Here is a 27,815-nt window from a genome sequence, read left to right as displayed (position 1 = left end):
TCCTCGTCGCTGGAGCCTTCCTCGATGTATGTTTCCCACACAGCTTCGTCTTCTTCGCCGATGATGAGATAGCCGACATTGCCTTGCGATGTATCAGCTTGCACGGCACCAAGATTAGAGCTCGGCGCCAGGACGTAAGTGTCATACACATAGTCAGCATCATCGTCCATGCTCATATCATCGGTGTCGTTGGCTCGAGAGAGCGTCGACGACTGTGAAGCACGTTGCTGGTGCAAAGCACGGCTGCGCTGCCCCGAGAGCTTGGGCGTGGCTGTGACCTTGGGTTTACGCGGTGGTGTCTGCGTCGTCGCATTCTCCTTGGCTGCTTCCTCTACAGCAAATTGATGAAGTGAATGAGCCATGGCCTCCACCCGCGAATCGTGCTTGGCGTGACCGCTCGCAAAGAAGGAGGGTGCATCGCCGTTGATGTTGACAGCAGCTCCCTTGCCTGGTCGCTTCAGAGGTGCTGGTGGAGGTGGACTTGACAACATGGACAGACTTGACGATCTGTCCCGTCCTGCAATGCCTTCCAGCCGCTGTGCAACGGTCTGCTTCTTCCTTTTCTCAACGAATGTGGCCACGACATCTTCCTTGACCTTCGCCTTGCCTCGCTTCCTCACGCCAGCTTCCGGCGTTGTCGGTCGTTTGAGGTGGAAGACTCGTCGTTCCTTCGCGGCACTTGGTCCTCCGTTGATGCCATTGCCAGAGATGTTGCGCGACACCTTCGGCCGAGCGCTGCTCTCGGCTGCTCGCCGCTCAACATCATCGGCATGGAAGAGGCCTTGCGCAGCTTCGGGCTCATTCTTGTTGTCATGTGTCTCGTGCTTGCGTAGCACATAGTGATATGCATGCTCTGTAGTGTCTTGCTTATTCTTCTTGCCCGGTCGCTCGACGATCAGAGCATCTGGCGCTTGGTCGCCTCTCTTGCGCTTCACGCGCACATGCTCTGGGCCAGACATGGCAGACATGGTGTGTCCCCGAGCTTGGGGGTCTTTCAGGAGGTCGAGACGATGCGGAGTTGCTTCAGGAGTGATATAACATGCCCCTTTCAAGGTGCGCTGGCTCTGGCGCCACGAAATCTCGGAGGTCCCGACAAATGCTCGGAAATGGCGAAGGCGAAAATGCAGTCAGTATTTACAAGTGCTGTCGTTCAAAGATGACTGCTTCGATGCTGTTGTGCATTCAAGACATGCAGGTACCCTGTAGCCAGCCATCGACTCAAGGCAAAAACCTCTACGTCACACGTTTCACTTCACCGAACACAGAACAGCAACTCACGTGCTGGCTGCACATTCACCAGCAGCGAATATCCTGTGCGCTGAGCTGCAAATGCCGCACAAGGCTGTCCTTTTCTCAACCCGCCGTACCAAATACAACTATCCCGACGGAGCCTCAGCAAACACGACAAACTTTCTGCACAGGCAGCAAACATATTGGACCCGGAATCCTTCGATATGAGAGTTTGAATTCGACGATGGAGCCAAAGATAGGCCATCTCGTACTCACTCATCCACATAGCACAAACGAGAACGCTCACAAGCTCGTGCTCTCATGCAATTCCAAATCATGTTTTGTTCCTCGACTTCTGCCTTGCCACTGCCTCCTTAAGTGCAGCAAGTCTCTCTTCCGTCGTACGGATGGCATCGTCAATCTGACGTTCGCTCATGCCTTCATCTTCCAGTTTCTTGCCCATACTTCGTGCCTTCAATACCTTCTGTCTCTCTGCTTGTTCGCTGTTCCTAGACGACGCCGCATAGACTCCATCGACCCCAACGCGGTCCTCCAACCAATCCCACAACGCGCTCTCTTCCCTTCGCCACATCTCCTCGTACGCTGCTATGCGCTCAGGAGGAGGGCGGCCTGGGTATCCGAGACCAGAGTGCGATCGCGGCGCTGATGCCCATGTATAGACCAGCAGTACGAACAGTACAGCAATGATCACCTGAGAGGTGACAAACGGTTGCAGGACAGATGACAGGATATCCGCAATAGGGTGAATGGGCTCGAAGATTCCCCAATCAGAAGCTTTGGTTTCTAACGCAGCCACTGCAGCCTCTCTCTGTGCGTTGGCCTCTTCCGCGTCCAACACTTCTCTCTTCCCTTTCCGTTTTCCCTTCTTCGCTTGGCCTTTGGCTGGCGCTTTGGTGGTCACTGCAGCCTTGAGAGCAGCGACAATGTTTTTCACGTATTCTACTTGACCGTCGTTGGCACCCTTTTCGATGGCACCTACGCATGTCAGTGAAACATTCTCGTTCTGGGTAGTGAACATTACGACTTACTCTTGAGCCAACTCTTGGCAGTCCACTCGATGCAACAAGTAGCGATCATCCTTGTCGTATTATTCGGACCCCACATTAGACAGTAACGAGTCTTTGTTGTGAAGCTGCCACCACTAGGAACATCAGGCGTAGCAGTGCTGCAATCCACAGTCACTGCCTTCTCGAGATCGAATGCTCTTAGGGTATTCGTTGTAATGCACTTGGTCTGCTTCGGTCCCACGGGAGCGTTGAGCGGCTTGATGTAATCGAACGTGAATGTTTTGTGCTCGTTATCGAGGCCAGTCTTGTCGTCAGTCCAGTTGAGATCGCGTGATTTTTGCTCTTCCACGAGCCATTTCTTCATGAAGGCTCCAGACGCAGGACCAAACATCATAGAGTACACTTGACCAAGCGGCGCTGGGATTGTTGTGTCGGTCAATGGCCGGTCGTAGTGCTCTGCCGTGTCTGTGCACTCCGTGGGCTCGTGTGTGGTACTGCCAGGGAACTCGCTGCTGGTCGCCGCACCAGTGACCAAAGTATCAGCATTTTCCGAACCTTTTGATGCGTTGCCGTTGGGCATCGGGGCAATAGACATCGGAGCAGCAGAAGTTTTTCGGCTGAGACCCAAGTCACCAACATTGCTTCCAGCGTCACTAGCCACCATGCCTCCGTCTGTGAAACTGCCGGCGTCTTCGTCTGCGTCTTCGTCATATACCTCGTCTTCAGATCCTTCCTCCGTGCCATCTTCCATCTCCTCTGGCTCTGCTATTTCGGTCTTGTCGCCAGTACCCGCGTTGTCCAGTCTGACGCCGTTCAGAGAACTCTTCAGATTCGGATGACTGACTTTCCAGATGCCGATGAGTAGTTCGTAGGTCGAATCACGGGCCACAAAACTTGCGAAAGTGTTTCGCGCATTGAGCGTTGATATAACGATGGCATTAGGAAAGATGACCGCGGTGCTCTTCTTTTCCACAGAGACGACCTCATCGAAGCTGATGACCAGATTCGTCACCCATCCGAGAATATTGCTCGAAAAGCATATGTGTCCTTCTGATACATAGAGACGGCCATGTAGCAAGATATCGCGCTGCAAAGCCGCTGAGTAGTCTTCGATCAGGTAGTCGTCTTCTGGCACACTCCGAAAGAGCTGATGGAAGTCCTTGTTGCGCTTACTACTCGCAACTGCGAACCCGGTTAACCGATGACCCAAGCCGAGCGCACCCGGATTGGCCATTCCAAAGGTACTATCTTTGAGTGCCGCAGCTATCGAGTTACTTGTACCAGTAGTCGCTGAGCTTCCGCGATGCTTTCGACGGCCGCTCAGCTTACTCCGGACGCTTCCTGACCGCTTGATGCCATTGCTCTCCGATTCTACGTTCGACCTTGGCGGAGTTTGGTCACCATTCATCAGTGTCAGACGTTCATTAGATGCGATTGACAAGGGTCTGCCAGTTGCTTGGCTCACGACCGCTGCGACCGGTCTTTCATAAGCTGTGGATACAGCACGAGCGGCTGCTTCCTCTTCCGCTTTCCGGCCCCGGTCTCCAGAATGTGCATCGTCTTGCGCTGTGTCTGTCGTTGATGAAGACATCAAGTTCGGTTCACTCTCACTGATCCCTAAATGACCGAAATTGAGATTGCCTTTACCTATAGTCTCCACCGCTAGTGGCTTCTTTTGATCGCCAGTCCAGCCTGTTCCTGGTCTGCTTTCCGATCCAGGAATGACTTCTTCTCCACCTCCTACAGGTTCAATCGTCTGTGGTGTACTGTTGACCTTGCTCTTCTGACCTGGTAATATGGACGTATTGATACTTGTTCCGACCTGACCGGCAGCCTTTGTCGCAGCAGAGAAGAAGGACGAGAAGAAATTGGGCTGCGTCAAAGTTCCACCAGGAGTCTTGGTCTCTTCGGCAGTCGGCGTCAGAGGCGCATTGATGGACGCGGAAAGCTTGCTTGGAAGGTTTGCTGACTGCGCGCGACGATGCCTAATGCTCTCAACAGAGCTCAAAGGACGAGCTGCAGACGTGCCTTTTGTCGGTGAATCAGGCTTGGAAAATGATGCAGTGGGTTCAGTAGGTGTTGGCGGCGTAACGAGGGTGGTGGGTGTTTGCAACAGGTTTGGCGGAGTTGCTGGAAATGTGGTGTCCACGGGCTGACGTATTCGCTGCTTCGGCGTCTCTGGTCTCTCCTGCTTCTTCTCCGTCGGGATCGTAGGGACCACACCTGACCTTGGTGCTTCCTCTACCCTTTCTACTGGCTGTGAAACGCTGGATAGACGATCCAGAGAACGATTGCTTCGACTTGCTGGCCTGAAGAGCCCACCTAGTCCTCCGCCGCCGCCGCCTCCTCCGGCGTTTAACGAATCTGCGTCTCCAGATTTCTTTCGCGCAAGTGTAAACTTCTCTCTTAACCTTCCCGAGGGTGATGGGCTGCGCGCGGGCACTGAGGCAGCAGGCAAGCCTTCCGTGGTTTCAACGGGTTCTACAATGGCTGGTATTTTGGAGAAGGGATCGGCTCTTGGTGGCGGAGGCTCGGGAGAGGGAACAGGAGCAGTTCCTGCAATGACAGGTTTGGGGTTCGCGTTCAGCTCGGGCGATGACAAGGTAAGGTAGCCAGCGTGTGACTGTCGCGGCGATAGTGATGGCCTTATCGGGTTGCTGTTGAAAACAGTCGTCAATTGCGAGGTCGCAGGAATGTGATGCAAGGAAAACAACAAAGGTAGTGCCCGGGGCCTTCAACTGGACCTGCCAGAAAGCGCAGGTGAATTGCAGAGGTCAACGTGCACGCAAGCGAAAGGACTAATGCGCTCGGCGCGTGGGTCTGACATAGGGCCATAGGCATGAAGCTTGGGTGCCAACTCCGGGGCCCGGCCCGTGCACGCGGCTCTGTCCGTTCCAGCCGTTCCAGTGCGTGCAGTGTAGGGATGCGGGATGCAGCTGTGAAAGTCGAGCCTCCGAGGTTTGGGTGGGGTGGGGTGGGGTGGGGGGAAGAATGATGCATCTGTGTGCAGTGTAGGATGACTGGCAGAAAAAGGGTGAACTCACCTGTTTGGGTCCAATGCCTCGTCGTCGGTCAAAAGACTGCTGCGGCCGCTGCCGTCCAACGGCGAAGCAGAGTCGGATTGATTTCCGTCAAAGCCAGAGGAGTCCACGCTCAAAGTCCTTTCGGGCGCAGAAGCCTTCTCGCCTCTGATTTTGCGCTTTGTCTGGGACACAAGCGTGGACAGTCGGCGTCCAGGTATGTTGTCGCTGCCGCGGCGACCATCGACAGAACGCCGTCTCGTCCTGTCCTTGACCTTGTCGATTGCTGCATCCACCGAGGAGCGCAGCAAGCCCGTGTCTGTCGCCGAAAAGGCAGATTTGTCGTCGCCATCGCCAGAACTGTTGGTCAAGGAGGTGGTAGATGCGCTGACAAGGCCCTTGCCACGAGAACGCAGCTTGGACAATGCGCGCGGAGATGGCTCAGCAAGCGACATTGTCAACGCCGTCTGGAGCACCGAGTAGTCTAGGCCGTGGGAGTACTACCATGCATTCGTGCGACGCATGACATGAGCGCGGGTGCATAGGATATTTATTAGAATATGGCACAGAACTACATTCCCGGTGCTGGGATCCCCAGTAGACAGCACAATGTTGATTCGAGCAGCGCGTGGCAAGCGTATACGTCCAGTGCGCGGATCGTGTGTAGCAAGCAGTCTGGATTGTTGGAAGAACTGGAGTTTGCGGCAGTCAAAAGGGCAGGCAGGCAGGCAGACAGGCAGGCAGGGCAGGGCAGGCCGTGAACCGTCTTGGTCGGCGGTCGCGTGGGGTCTTCGGCTCAAAACCTTCGAAAAGCACATGCCATGTCCACGTGAACCACATTTCCACCCTCAAAGCCATCCATCCTTCTTGTGTGAACATAGCCTGTTTCGATATGGCCGAGCCAGCGGCGTTGACGACGGTCAGTCCAGCTCACGTTGTGTAATCGAGAACATGCTCATTCAGAACAGGCTCACGCTCATGCGCGCAAGGCGGCAGAGGTCACGCAGCAGGTCGACTGGACCCAGGCGGCGGATGAACACAGTCAAGCAGCAAACGACTATGCAAAGGCAGCCAAAAGTACGGGAGACTCAGAAGTGAGCTGCATCTGCGTCGTCATGGAATCCATTGCTAATAGCGCAGGCTCTTCGGGTTCTCAGGCTGCTGGAGGAGCAACATCTCAAGCTTGCACGCATCATCAAGCTGCAAGATATTCCTGACTCAGCGGACGAGCCCGACAAGACTGAGGAGCTTACCAAACAATCATTGCAAACCGATCAAGACCCTGCCGTGTCCAGACATGACTTTGCCCAGGCAGATAAGACCATATCAGGCACGGAAACCAAGACCAACCCTGCTGCGAAGCCAGCGACTTCCTCTCTTGCTGCCGCACGCTTTGGAAGCTCGATTCGTGATTCATCGCCGTCACTCGCACGAGACATAGCATCTCGACGAGGCATTCCTCCTTCACGTCGCAATCCACCATCGGCAGCAGCGCAGGCAAGAGCGAGGCAGCTGTCGCCTGAATCTCATCGAAGGAATCGATCAAACGCAACCCCAAGTCCCAAAATTCCGCCTTCTATCATGGATAGCCAAACTTTGAAGCCTGCGCAAATGCTCAAGAAGGCAGAGGACGATGATGCCTTTTCCAAGTTCTACACGAACATGACTACGGGAACCATGTCAAAGTTATCATCAGTATTGGCATATGCAGGCTTGCCATTGACTGCTGACGACGTTAAGCCAGAGCAGGCACCTCAGCAGAAAATCAAGCAACGTACCGTCACTGCAAGCAACGAACCCGATGTCAAGAAGATCTTTTCCAAGGCCGCCTTGAATGCAATAGAGGATGAGCATCGCCAGCGAGGTCACCAAGGCCATGCATTCGGCCCTGCTGAGAGCTTTTACGTCGTCCAAACAGGTGGCGGGACCTATTCTTACGCCGATATTGCCAAAGCTCAGCAGCAACAGCAACTTGGAGGAATTGATGAGGATGACGAAGAGTCTTTTGTAGATGCTCGAGAGGCTCAAATGCCGGATTCTCCCAGGCACAGCCGTTTCCGATCACAAGGACGTGGCTCTTTCGGAAAGTCTCGAACGCACGAAGAGCTAGAGCTGGAAAACACTACCCTTAAGCACACCTTGGAGCAACTTGCCACGCGTTTGACAGACTTCGAGACTCATGCTCAGGATGCCTCGATGGCGGCTCTGACACAAAGCGTCATGAGTGTAAAGGCTGAGCAGCGGCCCGCTGGCACGAACGAAGCCGCGTTGCTTGAACGCCTGAGGCAAACGGAAAAACAGCTCGAGCAGCAGACCGAAGACAATCAAAGATTGCAGGAAGTGCGTGCTAAGCAAGAGAAGACCTTAAAGAAGTATCAGTCGAAATGGGAGGAGATCAAGACCAGTGCAAAGGAGAAACAGAAAGCGAAGGCCGAAAGAAAGGAGAAAGAGGCAGAGGCAGCTGGTACTTCTTCCTGATGAGATGCACCTTCGCCTTTCTGATATGAGAGATGAGCTGGACATAGCCTGCGTGCCAGTAGGATGTTGAAAGGGGAAGATCATAGAGTACTGTCGGCCAAGAAAAGAATACCTGAATTCTTCGCAACGAAATCCGCATTCACAGCGACCTTGTTGTACACGAAAGTGATTGCCATTCTTATGGAATGACAATGCTCAATCCGTCATCACGACTGTTTTGCCCCGAACCAAATCGCAGGTCACTGAGTCGCTGCGTTCTTCTCTTCGCAAGCAATAACGTAAAATGTTAGATACGTCCAAAATTCTCGAGGCAGGCTGGAGCTCTCTCAAAACATTGCTTGGGATCGCTAAGTCCTACATCTTCGCTGTCACGACATTTTACGTGCTCGTCGCCAAGAATCATATCGCAGCTGCCACGCTCTTTTACCCTCTGCGCACGCTCGTGTTCCGACCTCTGGGTGCAGATCATGTTTGGAGCAAAATCGTATCCGGCGTCACAACAATATCCTTGATGTACGACATATCCGACATCTTGCGAGACACTACCTCGCAGACATGGGAAGAGTACTACTGGGCTTGTGAAGGTATGGGTTTCTTGTTTATGGTGTTGTCAGCTGGCAGTATTGCTTTGGAGCTCGCGAGGAGTCCTTGGGAGGGCGTGAGTGTCGACGTGGGAGTAGCGGCAGTCATGGTCACGATGGTTTCTGGGTGTACGATGTGCTGGGCCGTGCAAAGATGGCGGAATGCCCTCGAAGACTTGGTATTGGATGTGCTGGAAATGTTGTATGGTGATTGAAGATCAAGGTCATGAGGCTAGTGTACAGCTTTGTCTACTGTCTTCATGGCCATCCACTGCCATAATGGCCAGATGCTGGCCTTCTCATCCGAAACACAAGTGTCACCCATGAGAGCAGTATGACTCCTGCTTGCAATGGCAATTCGAAGCTATGCAGCTGAATGCTCAATTGTATGACATCGCTCGCTGGGATCCCGAGGCATATCCTTCATAGTGTACATTGATATCACCAAGCTTGTCTTTTACAGCGCAGCGCCATTTGCATGCATTGAACGCCATCACGCACATCCAGTCCCAAGTGCTGGTTCCCTTACTCCATCTTGACTACAGCACCCAAGCCCTTCAATGTCTCAATGATCTTTTCGGCTTCCTCTTTCGGCACAGCCTCCTTCATCAGCTTCGGTGCTGACTCCACGAACTTCTTGCTGTCTATCAATGATAGTCCTAGCATCGCCTTCACCTCCTTGATGACCTTTGCCTTTGCCGCTGTCTCAAACGATTCCAGCTTCAAGTTGAACAATGTCTTCTCTTCCTGCTTGGGCGCTGCTTCCTCTGGCTCCTCCACTGCGGCTGCCGGTGCGGCCGCTGCTGCCGGTCCTGCGGCAAATCCTCCAACTGGCATATCCGGGATGTTTAACCGTGACTATACAATCCTCAATGTCTGTTTGCATGATTGGGTTGCCAAACATTTGCCTACCTTTAGCGTTGATACCAAATCTGCAGTTTCCAATAACGTCAATTGGCTAATCTGATCTACGATGCCAGCAATCTTGGGATTCGATGCTGCTGCTGCGGCTTCTGTCGATTGCCATCTTCTCTGCTGTCTTCGCTGTGGTGCTGTAGAAGCTGCGTATCGGAAGGCGTTGGCTTGGCTCGATCGAAGACATTGAGCGCATCGTCGCGCGGCGAGCGGAGGAGCGAGAGACATGACGGCAAGCTTGTACAATGGAGGTGTGTTCAATGCATCTGCTCGTGTGTTGTCGCTGCGTCCTCCTTCCAAAACTGCGGCGACAGCCCGATCGGGGCAAGCACCACCGACGGGCCCGCACAGGCCACAAAGCTTGGCGTGTCCGCCAGATAACTTTTCTTTCGACGCGCGCCTGGCAGTCTTCATCACGACAACGCCATCTGGGCGCATCATCGCCGCTACCCGCATTCTGACTGAAGATGGAGTGCAAGTGGGACGACGCGCTGCTTGAAGGCGGCGACGAGCTCCCAGCAGAGCTGCTCGACTGCATACGGCGGCAAGCCGATCATCGAGAATACTTAGAAGCTCTAACAAGGACGATACTGGATGCACGATACACTTACACAATCCTGGCGCATTGCGAGAACATTTTAGCTCATTTGTGCTCTTCTGCTCGCATACATGCCTCATTTGCGGCCTCGATCGCTACCCTAGGCAAGATTGTTCCATTTGCGCCTTTTCTCACGCCTCTTGCCACACAGCTACTGGACACTGAGCATTTCAGGCTGGGCGAAAATGAATCAGACGACGCGCTCTATCTTCTTGGCTTGTTCAGACTGCTGCGATCCAACAGTCGAGTCTTTCGGCATTATGTCAGGGATAGGGAACTCGGCCTTCTTCTTGATAAAGGTAAAGGCAGTCGACATGTCACATATCTTGCTATCAGGATCCTTCAGATTGCCCTGGAAGGCTCGGATCATTGGCTCGAGACCACAATTTCTCGGTATCTTGGCGAAGACTCTGCAGAGACGGGTATTTCTGGGCCGTGGGACGAGAAGACCATCGATTACCGATTCCTGACGCTGTGGGAGGAAGACCGACAAGAAGCTGTTCAAAAACAGATCGCAACAACAAGGATCAGCCATAATCAACCATCCATATCTCGCACCATTCCGGCGGAACTTTTTCACCAGTCGACATCGCAATTTGGTCATGTGTTGTTTCCAGCATCCGCATCACCAGCTTCACAAATCCCATCGAGCACCCTTAAAGTGACGGAAACTATCTCAAAGAACCTTGGTGCCATCGCACAGGCTCTGAAAACGTCGGCACCTTTACTTCTCTCTGGAATGGCAGGTTCCGGCAAAACCATTCTTGCTCGCACCGCGGCAGAAAAACTGGGCAAGCTTGATTCGATGGTGACACTGCATTTGAATGAGCAGAGTGATGCTAAAATGCTTCTCGGCATCTACACTACCGGCGAGAGTCCAGGCTCGTTCATGTGGAAGCCCGGTGTACTCACAACAGCTGTTCAGGAAGGTCGCTGGGTGCTAATCGAGGATCTCGACAAGGCGCCAAACGAGGTCCTTGGCACGCTCTTGCCTCTGATTGAGAAGCGCGAACTGTTTATCCCACATCGGAAGGCTAAGATCTATGCTGCTCAAGGTTTTCGAATCATCGCAACGATTCGAACGTCGATTAATCACAGAGGCGAGGAGACTCAAGCCTCAACGAATATGCTTGGTGCACGGCATTGGACTCGGGTGCCTATCGCCATGCCCACAATGTCTGAACACGCAATCATTGCCAGGTCTTTGTTTCCAATGCTGGAGAGGTTTCTCCCGCAGTTCATTGCAGCATACGAACGCATGGACGCAGACAGACGGCAGTCTTCACAGCAGAGTCAAAGTCGGACTGGGGTACTGCGTCCAATCAGCCCTCGAGATCTACTGAAGTGGTGTCAGCGAGTCTCTCTGTTGCTTACGTCGCGATCTTCCATCACCAGCACTGAAATGGACGCTATCTTCCTGGAGGCAATCGATTGTTTTGCTGGTGCTCTGCCCGACGGACCGATGCGTTCAAGCATCGCGAGCGCCATCGCGGAGGAACTCCACATCGATCCACAACGGCGCGACTTCCTGCTGCATTCGCGAGAGGTACCATACAAGGTTGATCAAGACAAGATCACTATTGGTCGGTACAGTCTTCCACGGTCACGATCTACGAAAGCAATAGGCTCGTTCTCCACGAATCCACACACAACAAGGATGCTTGAGCGCGTGACAGCAGCAGTCGCCAACATAGAACCGCTTCTGCTTGTAGGTGAGACTGGTGTTGGCAAAACGACGGCTGTGCAGCACTTGGCGAACCATCTTGGAAAGAAATTGGTTCCGTTCAATTTGTCTCAGCAAAGCGAGGCTGGAGACCTCCTCGGTGGCTTCAAACCAGTCAATGCCAGAACCTTGATGGTACCACTCAAGGACAGATTTGACGAGCTTTTCGCGCAGAGCTTCAGTCTAAGCAAGAACAAGAAATTCATCGATCAACTGAGCTCTCAGATGGCCAAGGGCAATTGGCGCGGCGTCTGCAAGTACTGGCGACTGGCTCTGGAAATGGTTGCCCAACAGAGAACGACATCGCCACCGAGAGATGGAGAAGCTCCCGCAAAGAAGCGCAAGACAGCGACGTCGCAGGTGATTGATTTTCCTGCGTGGGACGCTTTTGAAGCTGAAATCACGAGCCTGCAACGCAGACTTGGCGCCGGGACTGATTCATTCGCCTTCACATTCGTGGAAGGCAATATCGTCAAAGCAGTCCGCAGTGGAGACTGGGTGCTCTTAGATGAGATCAACTTGGCTTCTTCGGACACGCTAGAGTCTATTGCAGATTTACTGGATCCTGATGCTCCTTCGTTGCTTCTGACCGAGGCCGGCAATATTGAACGTATCAATGCCCATCCAGAGTTTCGGGTCTTCGCAGCGATGAATCCAGCGACAGACGTAGGCAAGAAAGATCTGCCACCTGGGGTTCGCTCCCGCTTCACGGAATTATATGTTGAAAGCCCGGACAAAGATCTCAATAGCCTTCAAAGCATAGTGCGTGCATATCTGCGCCAAGAAGCTTCAGCGGACGCCGCTATTGCATTGGACGTGAGCAAGCTCTACCAAGCCATTCTCGCTTTGGCAGATGAAAATAAACTGGTCGACGGTGCGGGTCAGAAGCCACATTTCTCGCTGAGGACGCTCACCAGAACATTGAGCTACGCAAAGCACATTCAGCAGATGTGTAATCTGCGTAGAGCATTGTACGAGGGGTTCCAGATGAGCTTTCTAACATTCCTAGACGTAGAGTCTGCAGCACTTGTGCAGCCTCTCATTGTCAAGTTCCTCTTTGCAAAGCGGACCAACGTCAAGTCGGAACTCAAGAAAGCGCTACAACCTCCAAAAGACGGTCACGAGTACGTGCGCTGCCATGACGGTAGCAAGCATTGGATACGAAAAGGCGCTACTCAAGTGCAGGATCAGCTCCACTACATCATCACGCCCTTCATTGAGCGGAACTTGGAGAATCTCGTTCGGGCGGCCAGCACTCGGCAGTTCCCTGTTTTAATCCAAGGCCCTACATCTGCCGGCAAAACAAGCATGATCGAGTATTTGGCGAAGAAGACAGGCCACAAATTTACTCGTATCAACAACCATGAACATACCGACCTGCAAGAATATCTTGGCACATATGTATCCGGCATCGACGGCCACCTTCGATTCCAAGAAGGAGTGCTCGTTAAGGCGCTTCGCGAAGGACACTGGATTGTTCTAGATGAGCTCAATCTTGCACCAACGGATGTCCTCGAAGCCCTGAATCGACTGTTGGACGACAACAGAGAACTTTTAATTCCAGAAACACAGGAAGTTGTTCGACCACACACGGATTTTATGCTCTTCGCCACTCAGAATCCAGCTGGTCTCTATGGCGGCCGCAAGACACTTTCCAGGGCTTTTCGGAATCGTTTTCTTGAGCTACACTTCGATGACATCCCCGTCAACGAATTGCAGACCATCCTTGAGAAAAGAACACGACTGCCACCATCGCGCTGTGAACGCATCGTCTCTGTGTACAAAAGTCTATCCATCTTGCGACAAGAGAGCCGTCTTTTCGAGCAGAAGAGCTTTGCGACTTTACGTGATCTTTTCCGCTGGGCCCTTAGACCGAATGACACGATTGAGCAACTTGCAGTGAATGGCTACATGCTTCTCTGCGAGCGCGTACGAAAATCAGAAGAGCGGTCTGCTTTGAAACATGTCATCGAGGAGGCCATGAGCAGGAAAGGCCCTAAAGTCCGCATTGATGAGAATGAGCTATATTCCAATGATTGCCCCGAGGTAATGCACCATCGGCGCCACGCCTCCACCCACGGCGTGGTGTGGACCAAAGCAATGCGGAGATTGTACGTCCTCGTGGCTCGTGCAATCGCGAACAATGAGCCGGTCCTCCTTGTCGGCGAGACTGGTTGCGGAAAGACGACAGTCTGCCAGATGCTCTCAGATGCGCTGAGGAAGACCATGTATACTGTCAACGCACATCAAAACACCGAGACTGGCGACCTCATCGGCTCGCAGCGTCCTGTACGAAATCGCGCGGCCGTTGAGACCGAGCTTCGCGAACGTCTTCTCGACGTTCCACTCGGTGACAGCGACCGCATTGAAAACCAAAGCACTGATGAGCTGCTGAAATCGTATGACCATATGCTGTCCGCAATGGATGCCGAGGCGAGGTCGGAGCGCCTTCAAAGCACCAGTCACGTCAAAATTGTTACTCTACGCACCAGATTCAAAGCACTGTTTGAATGGGTAGATGGTAGTCTAGTCCAGGCTATGCGTGCTGGTGAGCTTTTCCTGCTTGACGAGATCTCACTCGCAGACGACTCTGTCCTGGAGCGACTGAACAGTGTACTGGAGCCCTCGAGAAGTATTTTGCTTGCGGAGAAAGGTGCCCTTGACTCCTCTGTAACTGCGAGCCATGGATTTCAATTCTTTGCGACTATGAACCCAGGAGGTGACTATGGTAAGCGAGAGCTTTCGCCTGCGCTCCGGAATCGATTCACGGAGATCTGGGTACCTTCAATGTCTGACATGGACGACGTCCTCCAGATCGTGCAATCGAAGCTCGTAAGCCCAGCCCAGCCTTATGCGAGTGCTATGGTTGCCTTTGCCAGCTGGTTCAAATCTCGCTTTGACACATCTGCAAGCTCTTCTGTGTCAATCCGTGACGCGCTGGCCTGGGTCCAATTTGTTAATGCCTTCGCACAGCACGGTCCTGTACCTGCTGTAGTTCATGGAGCTGCTATGGTCTACATCGACACACTTGGTGCCAATCCTGCTGGTCTCATGTCAGCAACTTCGCAGAGCCTAGCTTTGGAGCGAGCTGCTTGCATTCAAGAGCTTGGCCGCCTTATGGTCGTCGATGCTACGTCGATTTACTTGCAATCTCTGGAGCTAGATATCGATGACAGCACATTCAGGATTGGGCCGTTTAACCTCGCTCGGGCGCCTGCGGCCACGAAGTCAAGCATATCGTTCACCTTTGAGCCGCCCACAACCAAGATCAATGCCCTGAGGGTGCTCAGAGCTTTGCAACTTTCAAAGCCTGTTTTACTCGAAGGTAGTCCTGGGGTTGGAAAGACTGCTCTCGTGACCGCAATTGCAGACGCGGTAAATATGCCACTGACGCGCATCAATTTGTCAGACCAGACCGATCTCTTAGACCTATTTGGTTCTGATGCGCCTGTCGAGGGAGCGAATACTGGGACTTTTGTCTGGCGTGATGCTCCGTTCCTCCGTGCCATGAGGAAGGGTGAGTGGGTACTGCTAGATGAAATGAACCTTGCCTCGCAGTCAGTACTGGAGGGCCTCAATGCTTGCTTAGATCATCGAGGAGAGGTCTTCATTCCAGAACTTGGCCAGACCTTCTCGCGACATCCGAATTTCCGCCTATTCGCCGCCCAGAATCCCCATCATCAAGGCGGAGGACGGAAAGGACTTCCTGCGTCGTTCGTCAATCGCTTCACGGTCGTGTATGCCGACTCATTTGCAGCTGAAGATCTGATGCTTATTTGCCGGCGCAAGTTCTCAAGTATGGGCGAGGCTTACATTGCAAAAGCTGTGGAGTTCGTCAGTAAGCTCAATCATGAAGTTGCCGAGCGACGTGCTTTCGGGACGAGCGGTGGACCTTGGGAATTCAACCTTCGAGACATCACCAGGTGGCTCGGGGTGGCCGCATCCCACACTGGTCTGCTCAGGGCAGGCAGCCCGAAGGACTTCGTGACCATGTTGGTCTCTCAGCGGTTCCGATGCGCTTTCGACAGGGACTATGTTGAAAGTCTTTTCACGTCGACATTCGATGGCGATCAGCATCTGGCCGATGCCTTCTGCAACCTTTCCAGATCGACTATACAGGTCGGACTCGGGCTATTGCCGCGGAACCAGATCAACGCAACATCCTTCTATGCCAACATTCATCGAGAGGAGCCTGCCTATAATCTGCGAGTAGTGGAAACAGTCATGCTTTGCGTCGATCAGGCCTGGCCAACCATTCTCACTGGATCGCCGGGTGTGGGCAAGACCACAATCCTGGAAGGACTAGCTGCCGCGGTTGGTGCAAACGTTTTCACGCTTGGTATGAGTGCCGAGACCGACTCGCTTGACCTCATCGGAGGCTACGAGCAGTATGATCCTCATCGACAAATCGCTGCAGCGCTCAATGAGCTGCGTTCGAAGCTGACCTGGCGCATCAAGGTCACTCTAGCTAATGGTTCCGGGACTGAAGCAGCCGCTCTGCGCGATGCATTGGTGAACGTTGAAGCCAGCCCAAAAAATGCTTCGAAGCATGCGGAACTGATGAGAAAGCTGTCAGATGATGAAAGAGCGGAAATTGCTCCCTTACTGAATGTCTTGGCCAGCGTTGACGAGGCCATAGACAAAGCACGGTTTGAGTGGATCGACGGTCCGCTGATCGAAGCGATGCAACAAGGAAAGTGGATGATTCTCGACAATGCTAACCTTTGCAGTCCTTCTGTGCTCGACCGATTGAACGGATTGATGGAGCCAGACGGTGTGCTTATCGTCAACGAGCACAGTGCTCCTGATGGGAGTGCTCGCGTGGTCCGTCCCCATCCTGCCTTCCGAATTTTCCTCACCGTGGATCCTCGACTAGGAGAATTGTCGCGAGCGATGCGCAACCGCGCGGTCGAGATTTACCTTCCAAAAGCAGACGGTTCGACAGCAGTTACGACAGCAGACTTGCATCCTGAATCTGCGATGACTCGGTTCCGAGCGTTTCGAGACGCTGGATCTGCCGTTGCCGATGAACAAGCATTTCTAATCAAGCAAGATCATCTCAGCCTCGCCGACCAGGCGCTTGCGCCACGATTTTACACCCAGCTTCAGCATGGTCTCTATGGCGCAGGTTCTCGCAACGCCGAACAGATCCATTCTACCTGTTTCGGGCTTGGGTCAGCCGCGAATTTGCCAGCTGAGACCATTTCACTCTACGCAGAAAGCGCAAATGCACTAGAGGCACCTGCTGACTTTGCTTATGCACAGGTCAGTAGCCAATCTTTCCCAGTAAGTATCATTGCTGACGGTAAGTTCTCATTGCAGACGTCACACCCTCTCAACAATCAGCCTCTTGTGCAAGTTTCCGAGCAATCTTTCAACAAGGCTTGGTCTCTTGCAGCCCGCCACGATCTTAGCGTCTCTTTCTCGTTCGTAGCTAGAACAGTTGGCGCTCTCGGAGATGATCACAAGCTTTCAGGGCGATTGACACGATTCTGGAAAAGTGCTCGTCAACAACTCAATGGTCGAGGCAAGACGAGCCTCATTGAGATTGCTCGACAGCTCATCAAAGCCATTCGAAAAGCGATTGAGAGCTCAAAGCCGGTTCTCGCAGAGAGAAATCGTAATAAGAGAGCATTCGAAAATCTTCTCGCTTACATCTGGGTCTTTGCACGCCTTCTTGCCGACGAGACACTAGACCTACCGCTATTGGCAGCGTCTGCATTCGTTGGTCGTTCAATATGCGCCAAGCATCAGCAGTACTTGCCTCACGACAGCCTGCTCGCCGAGTTCCAACTGGCACTCGCCAATCTGGGCGTCGCTACAGAGCCAGAAAGTCGCAATGTTTTTGTTGCTTTATGGGGAGCATTGATACCCAGTACCGCTAAGTCATTTGAAGGCTTGCAGGCACTGCTCAATTTCGAAGCTTTAGTCGAGGAGTTCGATCAGTTAACATCCGACTTCCGCTTACCTGTCAGACACATTATCGACCTGCGCCTTGCATTCCAACGATCACTGAACGTGAGTGCATCCTCTATAACAGATCTAGATGCACTTGCGGAAAATGTGAGGCAAGCCATGCCCAAGCCGGCTCCGTCTGTGGAGGGGGTCGACAATGCTGTACAGCCGAGCCCACACTTCGCTGCAAGCTTTGAGCTGCTCTGCCAACATTTTGCAGTGTTGTTATTGGCGGATCCATCGAGACTGCAGCATGAGGATGCTGTTGCAATAGAGGTGCTTGCTGGCAGAAAGACTACAGTTGGACTGAAGTGCTCCAGGAGTCAGCCGGCGGCGTCTTTCATGGAAACGATGCGGCTTCTAGGATTGAACATCCGCCATCTACGGGATCATGATGCGTCGAGTGGACTTCGTGACTCATCAGTCTGCGGCATAATCTTGCGCGAGATCCTGGCAGCCAAGGACGTCAGCTTGAAGAGTCTGGATCTGCTTGGGGCCGAATCGCAAATTATGAGCCAGACAGTCGCGTCCAAGGCCCATCTTGTACATCGAGAGACCTCACAGGATCTGACCCTTGTTCTTCGTCGCCTTCTGGAAGAAGTCCTGCAGACAGTCGCCAATGCTGCTGACGCCGGCGATATCGCGAGACATGCAGAGCACCTTCTTCAGCTTCTGCGAGATCGAGAGTCAGTATCAAAGGTCAATGGCACAACCGAAGTCTTGCCTATCGCGGATCAGCATATGGCGTCCATTTGCCATGACTTGACTAAGGCGAGCGACCACGTCCTTTCCAACCCGAGCAGCGAGGGAGCGGCTGCAGCTTGGCTGTACTTTGCCATTGCCTGCTTGAGGATTTACGTACCAGAGGATCCATTTGATCCTGTGCAGGAGGCAGAGATGCACGTGAACGTCCACGAACGCACTAAAGGTTTTCTGCAGTCGCGTTTGAACGCTCTACAGAACTACCGCCAGAATCGGTGTGGGGATGCAAATTCACTTCGTGCTCGCTTGGTGGCAGAAGAACTTGAAGAGCTGGGCGACGGACCACAGATTGTGCAAGTCTGTCGCCCTGCGCACAGTCAGCTTGTGCAGCTTCAAGGAGATTTGCAAGCCTTAAGACGTGTGTTGGCACCACTGCTCAATCAAGCGGGGCCGTTGAGTCCTCAGATACTCGACGAAAATGGCTGGAACAACTTGCGTGCCGTCCGCGCAAGGCTTGAAGACCAATATCGCGCGTACGCGGACTTGGCATCTCCCGTGGTTGGGTTCATTGATTGTCTCTTTGTGGCTCGGGATTTGTCTTTCGTGAAGCCCGAAGCTTCAGCACAAGGTACTTTGGCTCGCCTGACCCCATTCCTGGGTGCGAAATTGCAGGATTGGCTATCTGATACGCCTTTCGCACAAGCCCAGCAAGTCTGTCGCTCGAAGGATGATCATCTTGCATGGCTCTCCATCTTGGGCATCCGCAATTTCATGGTTTCGTCGGCGCAGCCATCCACATCCATCCGAAAAGCGGCAGAAGGCACCTTTGACCTTTTTTATGAAGCGTGGCAGACAGAACTCAGCCGCGATCAGAGAGCTGCAGCGGCAAAGTCAAGCCTGTACCAATACCGGGGAGCAGATGAGGATTCCGAAGAGGCGACAGCAGAGCAATTGAATGAACTCTTCCCGAGCTATGAAATGAGCGGCATCACTGCGCCAGCCATTGTCGCCCAAGACCTGGCACCTAGGATGTCTGAGCTCCACCATGCTCTGTATCGCGGCACGAACACTGACCCTGACAGAGTCATAGACCTTCTTAGCGAAGTCGCCCGCTTACCATCATCCTTACGCCTCGTGAACACACCTAGCATTGCGAACATGCTACATAAGCTCTCTACGGAACTCTCGTCGAGTGCGCAACGCAGCAGCAACATCTATTCTGAGCCCGACATTGGTCAATCTCGTGCTTTGGTGACGCTGCTCAAGCGAGTGCAAGTCCGGTTCGAGTCCATCCACAGTGTTTGGCCCGAGCATGCTGTGCCGATCGATATTCTTCGCATCTGCGAGCAGATCTATTCGATATCGTATGCTGAGCCGCTAGCACGCTTCTTCCAACCAGTCGAAAAGCTCCATGCAGCAGTAAATGAGTGGCAGAAAGTGGCTAGCTCAGAGTACTCTGCATTTGGATTACTTGAGGAGATCACCAATCTCTTGATCAGCTGGCGACAACTTGAGCTTTCCACATGGGCTGGTCTATTCCAGAATGAAGACATCAACGCAAAGAAGAGCGCTGCTTCGTGGTGGTACATTGCGTACGAGACAATCATTCGCGCGGCCGCAAGTGAAGCCGATGCAGGAATGTCTCTCGTGACCTTCGCTCATCAACTGATCGAGACACTGGGCGGCTTTCTCAATAGTTGCGGCTTGGGAGAGTTCAGCTTGCGCCTCTCGATGCTGCGCGACTTTGAGGCTGATATGAAGCACCGAAGTCTCGAATTCTCCGACCTGAGACCGGTACACCAGGCCTTGATCAGTCTGATCTCGTTCTATTCTCACTTCGAGAGCAGCGTCTCGGAATGTCTTTCCAAGAAACGCGCAGCTTTGGAGAAACAAGTCAAAGAGGTCATTCAGCTGGCTAGCTGGAAAGATCGCAACATCCTCACGCTTAGCCAGAGTGCTAAAACATCTCACAAGAAGCTATTTCGACTTGTGCGCAAATATCGGAATGTTCTCGGCGAGCCTGTCACGTCGCTTTTGCTTGGAGACTTTCCTCAATCTCCAGCGACAATCTCCAAAGGCAGCGTTGAGGCTGTGCCGCCTACTACGGCGGTCCAGGATACGCAACCGCTAGCGAGACATGAGGCCTGGTCGAGTCAACTTCAATCGTTGCCGGCCATTCTCCAGCAGCTTCGTGCCCAGCGTCAGTCTTACGAAAGCTTGTCAACTGCGCCTGCCAAAATTGAAAAGTTCCTCGAGGAGCTTGAAGAGGAGGGCAGCGAACTCCGCAAGGCTACGCCAAGTACTGCCACCGAGGAGAACAAGACTCTGATCCAGCATCTGAAGACGCGAAAGCGCAGACTACTCGCGGATGTGCTCCGCGATGTGCGCCTCATGGGCTTCCAGGCCAATATGAGTGAGGATGTCCTGCTCCAGCAAGCATCGCTCGCTGCAGTGTTGTCCAGGTCTTTGCCAGTTGCTTCATTTGGCCAGACTGTCGTCGGTGACAGGGCTGATCACGAGTTTCATCGACTGGCTCATGTCATGATTGCAGTTCGCGAAAGTTCTGTCAAACACAACGAGGATCTGACACCAGCCGAGATCGCACGCTCCGAGACACTTCTTGAAAGTATACTTCAGACAACAATCGAACAACGAGCCACTATATCAAAAGAGCTTGCAAATTTCGCATCCCTCGATACCGCTCTGCAACAGCTCTCAGGATTCTCATTACGCGAAGGCCTGACTATCACTGCCGCCAGACATCCAGGCCAGGATCTAACATCAAAGAGCAGTATTCTGCTTCGTATGGTCCAGACATGCGCTGTATGCGTGCGACGCCAAGGCGAGCTGGCAAAGTCCGATTTCTCAAATGTAATGGCGAGCCTTGAGGTGGCTACCGAAGCGCTCAGCAGCATTGACACCGACATTCGAATGCAAGAATTACCTCAGCATATTGAAGACCAGGCGATCAGAGTTGCCGGAATCAGGTTCGGTGAGGTAGTGACAACTCTGGCAGAAGCCATTGTTGAACACTATCGGCAACATCCTGAGCTTGAGCCTGTGCTTGATCAACTCGCAAAATGGCTGACTACCGGTAATTTCGCAGAAGACGCATTGCCTGAACAAGCTCTGAGCTTCGATCAGTGGTCAGACATGCTTTTCAGCGCTGTTAAGCAAGTTCAGCAGATCGTCACTGCGCAGCCCGGGCCCGGCCTCTTGTCAAAGAAAGCCTGGCTCATGGAGAATCAAGCCCAAGTTTACGATACAATGCGTGGTTTGAGTGTCCAGGAAGTGTCAGAGAAGATATCACGATTGCTGAGTGGCGTTGCACGCCTGAAAAACCGGTCATCGCCTGATCTTACGAAGGCTGCCGAACTCAGCCGCGCCATCCTACCCGTTTTGCAAGTCTATGCTCACAATGTTCAATTGGTGCTACAGCAGGCGTGCTCTTTGCATGTCGTCACGTGCAAGATGGGGTATCAGCTCTCCATTTCATTCATCCAGCTCGCGCGACAGGGTTTCTGTCAGCCATCCGAAAAGGCTGAAGACAATGAGCAGCAACCCGGACAGGTGGAGAGTGGTACTGGACTCGGCGACGGTGATGGTGGCGAAGACATCAGTAAAGACATTGGAGCAGATGAAGATCTCTCGGAACTTGCGCAGGACGCTATCTCGAAAGATAAGAATGAGGAGACTCAAGCTGAGAAAGATGCAGTCGACATGGCTGACGAAGATCTTCAAGGAGACTTCGATGAAGATGCTGGATCCGACAGTGAGGAGGAAGGCCAGGATAAGGAAGATGTAGACGACGGAGAGCTTGACGAAGAGACCGGACATGTAGATACCGACGATAATGCTGTGGATGAGAAGACGTGGGACGACGGCAAGAAGGCTGAAGAAGCAGAGAAAGAGGCAGAGAAAGGCAAAGGAACCAAGAACGATGATATGACGGCAGCAGACAATGCTGCGGGCGGTGAGGAAAACGAGCAGCAGGAAATGGAAGACGGCGAGGACAATGAGGCTCCAGATGATGGCAATGCGGGCGTCGATCATCAACAGCCGGAACAGGCCGACCCTCACATGCAGGATGAACAAAATCTCGATCTTCCGGAGGATATGCAGATGGATGGCGACCAGAAAGATATCAGCGATATTGAAGATGTCGAAGACGATGATATGGAAGCCGTTCAAGATGGCAAGGACTCAGATGAGGAAGAAGGATCTCGAGATGAGACGAAAGACCTTGACGTTGAGATGGGCGACGAGGAAGCGGACGAGGAACAACAGACTAATGGAGAGACTGTTGCAGACGAAGATCAAGCTGCTGGTGCCGAGGACCCTGAAGAGCAGCAAGATACTGCCATGCTTGACGACAAACCGGTTGAGCCAACCGAGCCAACAGATGCTTTAGTGTCTGCCGACAGTGGCCAAGGTCATGAAGAAGACTCTGCGAGGCAAGAAGGCGTTGCGTCATCCACCGAAACGCAAGCGAATGAGCAGGACGCCGAGCAACCGAGTGAGCAGACTGGCTCAGCAGAAGGCTCGAACAGAACCCAGGCCAACGAGACCTCTGGCCAAGCGGAGCCGGGGAGCGAAGACCAGAAATCACTTCCATTCAAGCAGCTTGGTGATATTCTGAAGCAGCATTACAATCAACACCGTCCCATTGAGGCTGCCCAAGAGCCGGAAAGCGCAGATCAGCCTGCTAGCAACGAGTTTGACATGAACGATCCACGATTCGAGCATCTACCAGAAGACGCCGACACGGAAATGCAGGCTATTGGCGCAGCGAATGTGGAAGATTCGAAGGCGTTGAACGAAGACAATGCGATTGATGTCAACGACAAAGCACCGGATACATTGCCTTTGCCGAAAGAAAACGAGCAGCTGCAACTCGAGTCTGACGTAGATGGAGAAGGCAACAACTCCGGCGCAACTGGCGATAATGTTGAGGCTGGCCTAAAGCGTAACGAGACCGTCATCGGCAAGACCAACGATGCGGACATCGATATGGCTGAGGCCCCGGATGAAGACAGTCCTGACAATGTCGAAGAGGTTGATGAGCAACTAAACAACACTCATCTGTCTCCAGACGCTCCACCTTTGATGTCAATAGAAGATGCACGACGAGCCTGGACGGAACACGAGAACAGGACTCGTAACATGGCTATTGTCCTTACGGAACATTTGCGCCTCATCCTACAGCCAACGCAAGCTACGAAGATGCGCGGCGACTTCCGCACTGGCAAGCGCTTGAATATCAAGAAGATAATCCCATACATCGCTTCGTCATACAAGCGCGACAAGATCTGGATGCGACGTTCGATACCAAGCAAGCGCTCCTATCAAATCATGCTGGCCATCGACGATTCACAGTCCATGAACGAGGATGAGCGCAAAGGTCTAGCATTCGACACTCTTGCTCTCGTCGCGAAGAGTATGTCGATGTTGGAAGTCGGCGAGATTGGCATCGTGGGCTTCGGTCAAAACGTCAACGTCGCACACGACTTCAGCATGCCGTTCACGACTGACGCTGGAGGTGAAGTATGTCGACAATTCAGCTTCTCGCAGACCAAGACGGATGTCAGAAAGCTCCTGGAGCAGTCTATCGAGCTCTTTCGCACAGCTAGAGCGCGAGCCACCGGATCTGCGAGCGATCTTTGGCAGCTCCAGCTCATCATCTCCGACGGGCTGTGCGAGGATCACAATGGCATTCGACAGCTCGTGAGACAAGCTCACGATGAGCGGATCATGGTCGTCTTCATTGTCGTGGATAGCGCGGCACCTTCATCGGGTGCTGCCAAGGCTTCGGAAAAGCAGAGCATTCTGGATTTGAATGAAGCCAAATTCACGATTGGTCCTAATGGCGAGCCTGATGTGCAGATGGTAAGGTATCTGGACACATTTCCCTTCAGGTACTATCTCATTGTGAGAGATATCCACGAGTTGCCGAGCGTACTTGCTGGGGCTTTGAGGCAATGGTTCTCGGAAGTGGTGGAGTCGGGTAGCTAGACTGATGTATACATTTCACTGATCATTACTGTTGTTCAACACTTGCAAGAGCTTTTTCTTTGCTCCCAGTTCGCTGTCATGCATGCCATTGGCTAAATAGATCTGGAGCAGGCGGTACCGTGGTTTTCGAGCAAAGAGGCGTCACAGAGAGAGATGGTTCTCGTTACAACCGCACGTGAGGTCGTGTTCGCTGAAGGTTTGAATGCCATCTCCGCAGTCCTCCACTTTCCGGCTCCTTGGCCTGGACCATGACTTCAACACTGCGGTTTGCCAGAAATCCGGAATACAGAGTTCGATTGGATATCTAGACGGCGCAGGAAGGAAGCCTTGAAATGGTCCTGGACGTGGGAAGACAGAGCACAATAGACTGTAGAATAGCAGGAGTTACCGTTCTACAGGGAAGAGCTTGGAACAAAGGTTGCCAGCGGGAGCCGTGCGGAACATCAGTGAAAGATGCAAAGCGCGGGATTGATCTTGATACATCGTGAATGGATGTTCTCCCGGCTCGTCTGTCTCGCTGGATGCTCTCATGATCTTTGAAAGGGCGGGAGCATCGTGAGACGGACGCACCCAGAGGCTATGGCGCCTGGCTTGGAGAGGAGCATGTCTCGCACGAAACCGGGCAATCATTGTCGGCATCGGCCAGAGTAGAGGGGCGAAGTCTTGAGGTCTTGCATGTGGATACACACAGTCAACGTGCTGCATACGTATCGCTTTCCGAGAAGTATCCGGGACATGGCACTGGTGGCTGGAATCAGACATGGCCAGAGAGCATGGAGGTCCGCAGCTCCAGCAGACCGTGAGTTCGACGGCATGAAAATCTCCTGTACAACATTCATGGAGTCTAATGGAACGTTGAAAGACGATCCTTGCTGCAAAGGTCCGGGTTCGATTGCAGCGCCTTGAAGCACCAGTACGGCGTCTTGACCACTGCAGAACTCCACTCACAGAGTTGCCAGAAGTGGTTCCGTTGTATCTCCTGGCATTGTTGCCCGGAACACAGGTCGATGGCCTGAAATCTTATCAGTCGTCCAAGAAAGTGGATATGCGATGTCACCCCACGATAATTGATACTTTTCCAGAGGAGCATTGCTCTGGCTGCTTCAAAGTCGAACTCATCGTCGCAACTACCTAGGTAGCTCGCTTTTGCAAAGGCGGCTGCGATTTTGGAGCTGTCCAAATTAACGATGGATAGTTTTCTGCTCCGGCCGTGGGCGCAGGGCTAGTCGTACTACTTGGCAAGCATACTCTGCCGATTGTTCCCAAGGATGCAAGACCAGATGTCCGCACATGGCATAACTGGATTCGCGCTCCTGAAGACTTGGAGCAGAGATGCGGCCAATATTTCCGGAACCATTTTAGAACCGCGTACTTCGACAGCGCAACTCTGCGCTCTACGGTCATTGAGACGTTGTGAGGCGCGAGACCAATACCATCATCAATCCACTGTCTGGGAGCCGCTCAGCCATCCTGGCAGCGATGTTTAACAGATCAATCAAGCTCGCTCTTGCAGTCCGACTATTCTCAGGCCAGCTCGGTGACCCTGCGTCTTCTATGTCGTCAAATAATTGAAGTCCATAGCGATGCTGGTACCATATCTCACAGACGCGGAATACTAGCCGAGCAATCTGGTCGTGGATGGAAGGTTGTGACGCTTCTGCCAGTGGTGGTGGTGGTGGTGGTGGTGGTGGTGGTGCTGCTGCTGCTGCGGCCTAATGGCGTAATGATGCGGCGGCAGCGGTAGTGCTGTATGGTGTTGACTGGCTTTCTGGCTATGAGAATGTGCTATAGCGGGAAGGCGGGACAGGTCGACGTCGTGAATGCGAAGCGAGGGCAAAAGCGTTTGCAGAGCGATGGTGAGACGGTGTTGAGACAATGTCACGGCGGCACGACACACAAGCAGCATACCGCGACGGCAAGACGCAGAAACGCAGACACAACAGACGACGACGGTGACAACTGAAGACACTCTTCTCCAGGACACTGCGAGCAGCAGAGGCATGATGAAAAGATGGGTCGCGTCGGCTGGAAGTAGTGCGATACCAGCGACACGGTGCCGCGCAGACATAAGCAAGCTCAGAGGCCTGGCAGCTGGTGCCAAAAACTGGTGAATATTGAATCGTCGCCGTAGCGACATATCAGATATTACACTGATAAGAACAGATACCTGGAAGCAGTCAGCAACGGTGTCGATGCAGGCGATGTAGGTGGTGGCGACTTACTACACTTGATCTAAGCCAAAAGGCTGTGATGGATGTCAGCAGGTGTATCAAAGCGTCGGGGTCGGGTCAACTTGCCAAAGAGAAGTGAAAAGAGGAAGAGGAAGACACACAGGAAAGAAGTTCTTTTATTCAGTCACTCGAGGGCGCACGAGCCACCCGCATTGCGGCCCGCCGCGCGCATTCTGAGATGTACTGAGGAGTCGAGGAGAGAGGTCGCGGGTCTGAAGCGGCTCGGGAGCTTTGGGCCCTGCAGAGGGCATGGAGAAGACGAAGAAGCTCAGTATCCAACGATGCTATGATGGGCGGAGGACCTCCAGCCTGCTTTGTGAGGATGCATCGGCATCACAGGTCAAGGCGTTCCAGAGAGATACCTTTGTTATTCTGCGGGCACGTCTGACACCCCCAACACATAGAGAAGGATGAGGGCAGAACGGGTAATGTTACGTCTTAGTCGGGACACAACTGGCCACTGCGACCACAGGCCTGCGTCTCAGGACCCAAAGCTTCCATGGCGGTATGAGATCTTGCCGAGCATAGATCTGACGCCTACCTCAAGGAGACGCTTGCGAAGGCGGAGAGTGTCCGGAAGCAGTGTCCCAATTCCAAGGCCACGCACGAGCACCAAAAGACTGAGACTCACTTGCTTCCAGAGGCACAGGACATCACTCGTCGGCCGAGGCAGGGCTCTCCACTGTGAGCCTACGCCATGTGTGCTTCTCCCTCGCAGCGCTTCACCTGATACTGCTTCTTGTCCTTCTTCTAACCCGTTCGCTGTCCTCCTCCTCATCACTGCTATTGTCTCCGTGCAGGGGTGTGTCCGCTGCGCCTTTAAACCTGCCACTTGGGGCGCGTATTGCGCTGATTCGACGGTCGAGTTCTCGTTTCCCACCTTCGGCGCTGTAGGAGAGAAAGGTCACCCACGACCAGCGATCATGAGAGCGGGATAGGAGAGGGAGGTTTGACGGTGGAGGATTACGCACAATTCGTCTTCTTGCGCTCCGTGTCGGCCACTGCAGAACGAAGGTCGGCCATGACTCTCTCTGCGCGCTTCTGAAGAAACAGAAGAGGCATGGCAGTGAGCTTCCGCCCAACACTAGTGTCCTCACACTCAGTATCTCTCATCCCGCAACGGCGTGCAATGGCTCAGATCGAGATCTGATTGCAACGCGCTATTGCCATCGTGAGCTTGAGTCCGCCAGCACTAAGCAGCAGAGTGGCGATAAGAGACCGCACCGTGCATCTGCTCTAATTGATGGGCACGGAACATTCACCATACTCTAGAACAGACATGGATAGCTGTCAAGCTACCCTCAGGCGGAAGTGGCAGGATGAGATGGTGTCGCAGGAGAAC

At 53.1% G+C, this 27,815-nt stretch overlaps 4 protein-coding genes across 4 annotated transcripts; 2 read left to right on the top strand and 2 right to left on the bottom strand.

Moving 5' to 3' along the window:
- Positions 1-1,564: 1,564 nt before the first annotated feature.
- MYCFIDRAFT_203095 (uncharacterized protein) lies at positions 1,565-5,733 on the bottom strand (the record flags this gene model as incomplete). The annotated part of the gene is made up of 3 exons (XM_007927050.1): positions 1,565-2,226; positions 2,280-4,915; positions 5,303-5,733. 3 exons carry the CDS (start codon positions 5,731-5,733, stop codon positions 1,565-1,567), a joined length of 3,729 nt encoding a protein of 1,242 aa, XP_007925241.1.
- Positions 5,734-6,170: 437 nt separating this feature from the next.
- Positions 6,171-7,885, top strand: MYCFIDRAFT_214804 (uncharacterized protein; the record flags this gene model as incomplete). Its single annotated transcript, XM_007927049.1, has 3 exons — positions 6,171-6,197; positions 6,247-6,355; positions 6,414-7,885. The coding sequence occupies 3 exons, from the start codon at positions 6,171-6,173 to the stop codon at positions 7,754-7,756; spliced, it is 1,479 nt and encodes a 492-aa protein (XP_007925240.1). The 3' UTR covers positions 7,757-7,885.
- Positions 7,886-8,862: 977 nt separating this feature from the next.
- Positions 8,863-9,480, bottom strand: MYCFIDRAFT_133468 (uncharacterized protein; the record flags this gene model as incomplete). Its single annotated transcript, XM_007927048.1, has 2 exons — positions 8,863-9,195; positions 9,250-9,480. 2 exons carry the CDS (start codon positions 9,478-9,480, stop codon positions 8,863-8,865), a joined length of 564 nt encoding a protein of 187 aa, XP_007925239.1.
- A 755-nt stretch (positions 9,481-10,235) lies between these two features.
- MYCFIDRAFT_113897 (uncharacterized protein) lies at positions 10,236-24,233 on the top strand (the record flags this gene model as incomplete). The annotated part of the gene is made up of 2 exons (XM_007927047.1): positions 10,236-16,701; positions 16,768-24,233. Coding segments are annotated over 2 exons (13,932 nt in total), but the record flags the coding sequence as incomplete, so codon positions are not given.
- Between the last annotated feature and the right edge of the window lie 3,582 nt (positions 24,234-27,815).

The sequence above is a fragment of the Pseudocercospora fijiensis genome (genome assembly GCF_000340215.1).
Source record: "Pseudocercospora fijiensis CIRAD86 unplaced genomic scaffold MYCFIscaffold_3, whole genome shotgun sequence".
In the NCBI taxonomy this organism is placed as follows: Eukaryota; Fungi; Ascomycota; class Dothideomycetes; order Mycosphaerellales; family Mycosphaerellaceae; genus Pseudocercospora; species Pseudocercospora fijiensis.
Note: the sequence above shows the minus strand (reverse complement) of the source record. Positions and strands in the feature narration are given on the sequence as shown.